Here is an 11,398-nt window from a genome sequence, read left to right as displayed (position 1 = left end):
TTACATATATTTCATTGAATTTTACTCTCTATCTCTCGAAGTTTTGATTGCGCGTTTATACACGCCAATCAAGCAGTTGATGTTAATTGGGTGTTTACATAGATGACACTACACCTGTTGGTCGTCTGTGTGTTGATATAATCAATTGGTTATTATATTGGTAAATTATAAACGAGTTCACAACTTATTTTGACTTGAAACCGAGACGATAATTTTTAGAAAATACTTCATAGACCTTCGTTATATTAAGTTTCCAAAGACTTTGAACTTTTATTGGATTCTACATAATCCCAGTATTGCAAATATTGCACAAGAAATTCCTTTCTCAAGGACTGAAAACCGATTAAAATCATCTGGTGAACACTGCTGTAGGACCCGATCAAGCCGCGGAATAGCAAAAACCGACAATTGCTATTCGGGTTTCATTCAATCATGAAAAAAGAACTAATAGATATTGAAACTTTAGGAATTCGTTTTATTTAGTCGAAATACAATAATTGCTGTTAATATCAAGTGAATTACCTGTAAAATACGATTGAAAAACGGGAAATGACTTTATTTACATATACATCCGGCATTTATAATAGTAGAACATCGATGATCGGCATATTTCATTTACTTTCTATATAAACTTCGAGAGATCTATATATATAAAGAAAGCACAAAGAAATTCACTTGTATGGAATTTAATCATAGGCTTTTAATCGAATATGGTCTAATTAGCATTATAGAATCCAAATTTATTGTAAGAACTAAAACATTATGTAGAATTTTTTATAAAGAGGTCAAGGAAAAATCTGCTGAAAGGCTGAGAAGCGAATAAGTGGTTGACAACAAAGTTTTCTCTACAAACATGGTTCTTAGAACCCCTCTTACATTATTAACAGTAACAAAACATTTCAATTTCATTAAGCTTATACTTCATATGCATTAAAAAAAAGAAAGAAAAAACCAAGACCTTACTCTGAATTAAAAACTGTAAGATATTATTATCAATTGCAGTGAAGTGTCCCGTTTCGCATTACGTCACATTGCGCCAAGCGTAGACAATTCACGCCCTTGTCTGTTGCACGAGCACAAATCAGGGATAAGACGAATCTAACCAGACATAAAGATTGCGGTCAGATTCAGAAGGCGCGCACTATTTTCCTTGAGCGCAGCTGCATAATAGGATGTGACGTAGTGCAAAACGACACACTTAACTGAAATTTATAATATATTACTCTAGTATTCATTATTCTTACATTTGAAATTTTCTAGGTCTGGCACCTGTTCCTCTACTGGGGGTGTACTGTGCATCAAAATCAGCTCTTGTTACTATGTCTGAAGTATGGCGCTATGAACTTAAGATGTGGGGGATCAAGGTTGCCACTATTATACCCAGTGGCTACAAAACAGGTATTGAAAAAAGGTCTTTACGTGGATTAGCCACATTTCCCATTCAAAGCATTTACCAGTTGCATACATGTACGATCATTGTGACATGGCACTTTTTTAAATTACAAGAGGCCCTTGGGCCACATCGCTCACCTGAGTAACTTTTGTGATGCAGTTCTTTACCAGATTTCCCCTCTTCTTGTATCTACTGTGGCCCCCTCCCCCCCCCACCACCACCACCCCCGTCTTGATTTTAATGATGTAGAATCTACACTACCCCAGGATGCTTCCACCTAAGTTTCAGCTTTCCTGGCCCACTGGTTCTTGAGTAAAAGATTTTTTTCCTATATATTTCTATATAAAAATTGGATTCCCTATTGTGGCCCCTCCCTACCCCCGGGGGTCATGATTTTTTCAATTTAGAATTTACACTACCCCAGGATCTTCCACGTTAGTTTCAGCTTTTCTGGCTTACTGGTTCATGAGAAAAAGATTTTTTAAAGATTTTCCCTATATATTTCTATGTAAAACTTGGATTTCGTATTGTGGTCCCGCCCTACCCGGGGTCATGATTTTTAAAATTTAGATTCTTCACTACCCCAAAATGCTTTCACATTAATTTCAGCTTTTCTGGCCCAATGGTTCTTGAGAAGAAGATTTTTAAAGACTTTTCACATATATACATTGTATGTTTATGTAAAACTTGGATTTCCTATTGTGGCCCCGCCCTACCCCCGGGGGTCATGATTTTAACAATTTAGAATTTACACTACCCCCAGGACTCTTCCACGTTAGTTTCAGCTTTTCTGGCTTACTGGTTCATGAAAAGAAGATTTTTAAAAAAAATTCCTATATATTTCTTTGTAAAACTTGGATTTCCTATTGTGGCCCCGCCCTACGCCCGGGATCATGATTTTAACAATTTAGAATCTACACTACCCCAGGATGCTTCCACATAAGTTTCAGCTTTCCTGGCCCAGTGGTTCTTGAGAATAAGATATTTTAATGATCCCACCCTATTTTTGTCTTTTCTTGATTATGTCCCCTTGGAAGGGGACCTGGCCCTATATTTTAACAATTTAAACTTCCCATCCCCCAAGGATGCTTTGTACCAAGTTTTGTAAAATTGGCCCAGTGGTTCTTGAGAAGAAGTTGAAAATGTGAAAAGTTTACAGACGGACGGACAGACGGACGGACGGACTACGGACAAAATGTGATCAGAAAAGCTCATTTGAGCCTTCGGCTCAGTTGAGCTAAAAAATATAAACAATGGGATGTGTTTGTGAAACACTGATGCTCCTGTAATTGACAGCTTTTGGCAAAGCTTGGAGTTTACAAATAGAAGTAAAAAGCCAATTGCAAGGCAAGGGATGAAAAATGTTGTGACCCAAAGAAAGGACTTGCTCTCAATGAATATGAAAGCCCAAACGCTAACTTTTAAAACGTAATGACCCAGGTCAAAGTTTTATAAACCTGGGTCAAATTTCAAGATCAGCGGGTCAAATTAAAGGTTCCTAGGGGAAGGGCTCTTATAAGAAATACATATGCAAAATATAAAAGCCCTAGCATCATCTGTTTAAAAGTGAAGGCCAAGTTAACGTTTTTTTAAAAGTTGGTCCAACTGCAAGGTCATGATTAAAGGGGCAAAATTGTTGCTATCTTAAATACAATCTAACTACAGTTAGATATTAGATCCGCTCGCATACTCGCTACACTTAACCATCTAACAATATCCCATAGAGGGTCACGTAAGAGGTCAAATTGGAACAACTTTAGCCTTATTCGCTTCACCAATATTCAATAGTTTTGCAGGTGACAATTTGATTGGTTGATACAATTTGACCTCTGACTGGACTCTCTATGGGATTTTTTAGATGTTAGTGTAGCGAGTATTCGAGCAGATCTATTATCTAATTTTAATTAGATTGTCTTAATGAAGACATAAAAAGGATATACAGGAAACAAACATACGAAAAACATTAGTTTAGTACTCAGAAACAAATTGTTCAAAATAGAAATTATTTATATACTTGTACCTATCCATCTTTGCTCGCCAAGGGTTTCCGATCCGAAATCTACTCTTCAACCCTTGGCAGATTTGACTGAAAGTTTAGAACTCGTGCAAACGAATTTGATTAACTGCGAAGTCCCAGTCTACGCAAGGTTTTTACTAATCGACGATTTTCGGCTGAATTAAAGTCTGTTCGTGTTTTACGCAAAAGAGAAGTATTACATGTATTTACGAGGAATGAAAGTTAGGACGTGATATATGCTAAAACAAAGGGGGCGGGTAATTAATTTCAATTTTTTTTTCTTTGATGATATATGTTTTCAAGAATTATTGAAAGGACCACCTAAGTCCGTGTTCCGCATTTTAGGTGCATCAATTTAAGCCAATCAAATACCACGGCTCATTGATAATAATTGATACGGCAACATTTAGAACGTGTTGTCAAACGCTTGACAAAATTGAAAAAATCACGAAGAACGATATTTTCTACAACTTTTAAGGTGTGCTAACAGTTGTATGAGGAGTTGGGTTATACTACACATCAAATTGCATGGAAGTCGCCATATTGTTTCAAACGTCATATTGAATTACATATGTTACAGCTATTTTCATTGGACAAATTTTAAAGAGCGTCAAGCTAGGGACTTACCTCAATTACGGCGATAGGCGGCGCAATTAAAGTTCGCGTTTGATAGGACTAAATCTGCCAAGGGTTGTAGAATAGATTTCGGATCGGAAACCCTTGGCTAGCGAAGATGGTACCTACCCTAACTGTAATCATTACCATTCTAACTAAACACAACAAAAATGCTTGAGAAAACAATTTCAATCCCTTACAGAATGCATATTGTTCTACCTTTAAAAATTTGTTCCCATAAAAATTTATACGAAAAAAGCCCATGTTTCTAATGTTTTACTGAGAGGGCATAACAAAATCGATGTTTGAACGTTGAGTGAGATGTTGGACCTGTGGATTAGATGTTGGACCGCTTACGTCACACAGTGGGCGGAGCTAAATCTTATTTGCATTCCTTTGTATTCGGCCGAATTTAACATTAGATTACATCACGGAATTCAGTACAAGATATATGTAAAAAATAAAATGAAAGGTATATATAGCACAACATTTATTGACTATGTTCTTAGACAAATTGCGTTTTGTCGACCCTCAAAGCAAAGGGTCTGTCTACGGCCTCGGGCAAACAGTTAGGTTCTTGTGTCCGACAAAACGCATGTTGCCCTCAAATACCTCTTATAAATAATCACTAGTAAAATAGAACCTGATTGGCCGAGACAGTCACGTGACCGTCGTGTTTGCCCTGCAATAAAAACCCGTGTTTCACGATTATGACGTTACAATGCAGCGACTGGGTGGTTAGTTTTGAGTACGGTTGTTTTTATCATTGATTGATTGTGTCGATTCAAAAAAGCACAGTAATGTTCCATGATTGCTTTACCTACCACACAGAAAATGTTAAGACTTGTTTTCTAATACATTCTTGGTACCCACGACATATGATAGCCAGTACACATTATGACGTCATCGACCTCTACTACACAAGTTTATAAGAAACATCAACAAAATCGCTTCGGCGCAAGGGCATACCTTACTTTGTTTTACAGAAAAAAGGTATAAAAAGACGCAGGATATTCCAAGGATTTAAGATATTGCTGCACAAACGTCGGCACTGCAAGTGTATAGTTACTATTTGTGCAGTTGTAAGTTTAAACAGGGTAAAAATTCACAGTCCAGTGTAAGTTTCCTAAAAGTTTTATCGATTGAGAAAGTGCATAGGATTTCTGCAGCAATTTTATTAATTTTAAGATTATTCTCCTGAATATTATACATTGTTTATTTTAAATTAGATAGGATATGCCCTTGCGCCGATGTGATTTTGTTGATGTGATTTATTACCTTGAATGGGACAGAACAATGACGTCATAATATGACGTCATAATGTGCACTTGTATTAATAAACTGTGGACACTAAGTATGTATAAGAAAATAGATTTGAACTTTCTCTGTACAGGAAATATACAACTTATGAATTTTTATTAGCTCATTTGCATAGAAATATCCATATTTAGCCTTAACTCACTTGCGTAGGCAAGTCAAAATACTTGCTTTCGATGCCAATGGAATTCTCGCGGCGCTGTCCTACACTACACGGTCATTGAGAATAGAAGTGACATACAGTTATTTGGACATTAGTTTTAACAGAGGATTGTTACCAATACACGTTGTAATGAAATCAATTATTATTTATAAAGCACTACACGGTCATTGAGAATAGAAGTGAGATACAGTTATCTGGACATTAGTTTTAACAGGGGATTGTTACTAATACACGTTATATATATATATATATATATATATATATATATATATATATATATATATAAAAGCACAAATTACAACAACTCTTAAACTAATATAACTGCCCTAAGTGAAGGAATATTAATATAGAAAGCACAGAGAAATTCACTTTTACGAGGATACTCACTTCCGCCCCAGCCTGGGGTTGAACTCTCGACCTACGGAATCTGTCTCCTAGCAGTACAGGAACAGCGCGTTAGACCGCTCGGCTATCTAGGCAAGTTAAAAAACTTGCTTTCGATGCCGATGGAATTTCTCACAACGCTGCCCTATACTACACGGTCATTGAGAATGGAAATGAGATACAGTTATTTGGACATTAGTTTTTAGAGGATTGTTACCAATACATGTTGTGATGAAATTAATTTTATTTATTAGTTTAAGAGTTGTTGTAATTTGTGCTTTATAAATAAAATTAATTTCAAAACAACATGTATTGGTAACAATCCTCTAAAAACTAATGTCCAAATAACTGTATCTCATTTCCATTCTCAATGACCGTGTAGTATAGGGCAGCGTTGTGAGAAATTCCATCGGCATCGAAAGCAAGTTTTTTAACTTGCCTAGATAGCCGAGCGGTCTAACGCGCTGTTCCTGTACTGCTAGGAGACAGATTCCGTAGGTCCAGAGTTCAACCCCAGGCTGGGGCGGAAGTGAGTATCCTCGTAAAAGTGAATTTCTCTGTGCTTTCTATATATATATATATATATATATATATATATATATAGTTGAAAATAGTTCACAGTCGATGTCACACAGGTGAAAATAATTATAAAAGAAAAAGAAACTGCAGTTTCCAAATTTCATTTAACACAAGCGCGGTCTGGAGTTCATAATCCGTCTTCAGGTGTACATAAATTGAACTGATAAATCAGTTCAATTTATGTACACCTGAAGACGGATTATGAAATCCAGAAAGCACTTGTGTTAAATGAAATTTGGAGACTGTGCATTTTCTTTTTCTTTTATAGTTATATATATATATATATATATATATATATATATATATATATATATATATATATATATATATATATATATATATATATATATATATATATATATATATATATATATATATATATATATATATATATATATATATATATATATATATATATATATATATATATATATATATATATATATATATATATATATTTAAAAAAAAAAAAAGAAAACACAAAAATCCTCAGTTAAGCTTTAGCGCTTTCATTTTCAATCTTCAGAAGCTTACAGTAGTATTATAGTAACAGTGATTATGGCGTCATGTTAAGCGGAACGTTAAATGTCTATTATGACGTCATAGATACAATATGACAAAAAGTACGGGAAAATCACAAGTAATTTATAAAACACTATTAAGTTTTGGCTGAAAAATACTAATAAAATGTTTTTCTTTTTCCCGTCTCTGGATATCAGTGGCACAACTGAGTTTATAGAAAGGGAAAATTTTGAATTGTTTTTTACCACACGCCTCCAGGTGCGAACTTAATTGAATTTGTCTGTATTCGGGTGTACTAATGTGTTGCTTATGTACACGTACACGGGCACGGAGAGTGTTGCCGGTTTCGCCAATATAATATTCCTTGCATCCAGGACATGTGATGACATAAATGACATTTTTAGTATCGCATGACATGTTTTCTTTAACTCTAAATTCACGCCCATTGAAATTATAGCTGGTCCCTTCTGTAATGTATTCACATGTACCGCATCGAGGGTTCTTACACTTAGAGACTGTATAAGTATGGTCGTTGAATTTGGAAGAACAAAGTATTCTCTTTAGGTTTTTGGGTTGGCGTTTACTGTTGATAAAACGACAATTCTTGTATACGTTTTTCGTTTGTTCGTCCTCTCTAAGTAAGTTGTTCAATTCATAAATAATTGAACTCACGTTTTGATTTCTCGGGTTATGCGTGTGCACAAATGGAATTATTTCAACGTCATTTGCACGTCGTATGTTTAAAAGTAACTGACTTCTATCGCACTCCTTGGCTTTCTTTATACCATTATCTACAAGTTGTTCTGGATATTTTTGGTTTAATAAATACAATTTTAATTCCTCCAGTCGAATATCCCTGATCTTGGTATTACTCACAATGGTGCATATCCTTCTTGCGAGGTTATATGGTATAGCTGTTTTAGTGTGATGGGGATGACTCGATCCAAATGCAGATATTGGTGTGTGTCGGTTGGTTTATAGTAAATATCCGTATTTAAGCTGGTATTATCCTTTGTTACAAGAACATCGAGGAATGGCATTTGCAAATCATCTGTTTCCATCGTGAATTTGATATCCGAATTCATTTGGTTAAGTAGATCATAAAACTCCGTTAGTTTATCGACATCCTCCTCCCATAAGATAAAACAATCGTCTAAAAATCTTTTCCATTTAGACCGTATTTTGTTTGCAGATTCTATCCCCCACAAGGTACACAATTGATCATGTAATTTATGTTCTAGATAACCAAGGGTTAATGTTGCATAGGTAGGTGCGACTTTTGTCCTCATTGCTGTTCCCTTAATTTGGAGGTAATGATGGTCTGAAAACTCAAACGTATTGTTATCTAGAACTAATTTTAAAGCCTCTAGGATGCAGTCCCGTTGAAACCTGTTGTTTAGAACATCGGGATAATTTTCAGTCCAGAATTTGACAACTAGCAATCCCAATTCTGTAGGAATATTTGTATACAAACTTACAACATCCAGTGTGACAAGTTTGGTGTCAATTTCATTTTCGATTGACATAATTCTTTTCTTAAGTGTTTTTTGTTGAAATTGCGAATATATATATATATTTAAAAAAAGAAAAAAACGACAACACAAGCTGTAAAACGTTAGCGCTTTCATTCAAATTCTTCAGACGTTTAACTTTAAATATTTGACGTTAAAATGTTATGGTAATGACGTTGTCAACAATACAATGACGTCACAATGAATGTTCGGGAAACAAGCAAAAGCGTACATGTTGAACATATGAGAAATAAACATACATGTATATAAAATACAATAAACTATGCTAAACTGTTCAAAGTTGGTTTTAAAGACTTAATAACATGTTTTTCTTTTCCTCTTCTTTCTACCGTACTGTCGTTAAACAGTTTGTAAAAGGGGAACACGGTGAAATGTCCGTTACCGCATTGGTCCAGGTGTTCACTTACTTTGACCTGTCTGTATTCCGGATGTTGAATATGTTGTTTGTGGATTCGGATACGGGTACGGAGAGTAGTTCCAGTCTCGACAGTCTATACATATATGCATACATAATTAAATAGAAATGAAATACATATCAGATTGTTAAGCTTTGGTTTTAACGCACAAATAAGATGTTTTTCTTTTTGACGTCTACAAATGTCATTTCCACCTGCTACTTTATAAAACGGAATATCGTAAATTTCTTTTGTCCGCACACGTCTAAGTGTTCACTTAGTGGTATTTGTCTATACTCCGGAGTGTTGATCTGTTGCTTGTGGGTACGAACCCGGGCACGGAGGGTGTTACTGGTCACACCTATGTAATATTCACTACACCCTGGACAGGTTATCGCATATAAAACATTTTGTGTATTACACGATATATATCCACACACACACACACACACACACACACACACACACACACACACACACACACACACATATATATATATATATATATATATATATATATATATATATATATATATATATATATATATATATATATATATATATATATATATATATATATATATATATATATATATATATATATATATATATATATATATATATATATATATATTAAGTGTTTATTTACATTGAAGGGGTTTTAGTATTACTGGTTTGTAACTTACACTGACTTATCACGAAGGATTGTTATATCTTTTAAAATATGTTCCTAAACAAGTCTTTACGAAAAAATAACTCTAACATTTCTAATGTTTTGCTGCGTGGGCATAAAAATTCTCTGTTGGACCGGTCGATTAGATGTTGGACCGCTTACGTCGTAGGAGGTGAAGGTAAATCTCATTTTCATTTGTTGGTGTTCAAAAGTGACAGACCTGGGGTTATATCACGGAAGACAGTACAAAATACATGTCAAAAAAACTTAAGTGAAAGGTACATGTATAACAAAACATTTATTGACTATGTTCTCGGTCAAAATGCGTTTGCCGACCCTCGAACCAAACTTTCTGCCTTCGGCCTATCGGCCTTAGACAGACAGTTTGATTCTTGAGTCAGACAAAACGCATGTTGCCCTCGAACTAAGTAACAAAATGTATAATATTTTATGAGGAGCGACTAGTAGTGTTTTATTCCTAGGGGTTTCTTTATATTTCCTGCATTGTGTTTGAATTCTATGCCTTCGGGGAATATGATTCTTCATGGGCATCTTCATGTCTCCCTCACCATCATGCAAAAAATGTTTATTGTTAGAGCCCTTCCTAGAACACTTGGCTAAATGATCCAGAGTTTTAAAAAACCTATGAAACACTATCCATGATTATTACAATTGTGTATTCTATTTGCCCTCTACTAGTAAGGAGCAGATGTCTTCAAAGAAACAGTGTTTACTGTATCTTATTTGTTTATGTATAATGTTTATAATTTTTATAATTTTTCTCAGGAATTATGTCATATGACATGATAGCTACGGGGGATAGATGGTGGAATCAGGCCACACAGACAGTGAAGGAGGATTATGGACATGAATGTTTTTATATTAAATTCAAACAGAAAAGTAAGAATATTCAGTATTTGAACAATATTAAAATTACATTTATTACACTCATTCATCATGTACGGTATACCATGGAAAAATCGTGAAAACCCCAAATAAGTAACCGATCCACACACAAAAAAAAACATTATACGTTGTAAGAGATATCTCTTATAATGTATTGTGGGGTACTTTTTGTGAAACGGTTTTCACGATATTTTCCTATGGTATGTACATGATGAATAACTGTGATAAAAATAATTTGTCAAAAATGTCCTGCAATCCCCAGGGTTGAATATAGGGGGGGGGGGGGTGTTCCACTAGTACCTGTGTGTGTTTCATGTCAACTTGCTTACAAGTGAATTATTTCAGCTTAAGGAGTTCGATCCTTAGCTTTTGAATGGATGATCTATACCTTTATTTCTAAAATTCCGCATCATTTTAAGTTCTAACATTATATCTGGAGTTTACAATGCTAATTGAACTATATTCAATGGAATAAAAACCGCGATTAAATTTCATTCAAGTAGAATTGAGTCAGGAACTATATTTTGTTGCGAAACTTTTTTTTTTTTAGAAGAAAATGATCAATTCTTCCCTTTTGAACTATATACAGTACTGTTAATTTTAGATTCCTTGAAGCAAATGATGCCATTTTAAAGTACGTTTTTATTTGGTATATCAACAAAATACGAGCTTGAAGCGGGTGTGTCTGAAAATAAGTTAAGTACCTTGTTGTCAATATAAGTAGGGGGTACCCCGTATACGAAACAAGTGTCTGTGGCAATAAACAGTGCAAAAAAAACTTATTTTTTATTTTTCTTTATCAGTTTAACTACACTATAATTTCTTTATCAATGAGAATTGGGAAAATATTTAATTTCATATTTAATATGTGAATAGAACTTTTTTGAAATCATGTGAATTCT

General features: G+C 34.4%; 1 protein-coding gene across 1 annotated transcript; it reads left to right on the top strand.

Moving 5' to 3' along the window:
* Positions 1-1,253: 1,253 nt before the first annotated feature.
* On the top strand, positions 1,254-10,503 carry LOC134278524 (retinol dehydrogenase 7-like; the record flags this gene model as incomplete). The annotated part of the gene is made up of 2 exons (XM_062760833.1): positions 1,254-1,398; positions 10,377-10,503. Coding segments are annotated over 2 exons (272 nt in total), but the record flags the coding sequence as incomplete, so codon positions are not given.
* Between the last annotated feature and the right edge of the window lie 895 nt (positions 10,504-11,398).

This window comes from Saccostrea cucullata, unplaced genomic scaffold, assembly GCF_032062105.1.
Source record: "Saccostrea cucullata isolate Sc308-1 unplaced genomic scaffold, CSIRO_AGI_Scuc_v1 ctg6000, whole genome shotgun sequence".
NCBI classification, from domain to species: Eukaryota; Metazoa; Mollusca; class Bivalvia; order Ostreida; family Ostreidae; genus Saccostrea; species Saccostrea cuccullata.
Note: the sequence above shows the minus strand (reverse complement) of the source record. Positions and strands in the feature narration are given on the sequence as shown.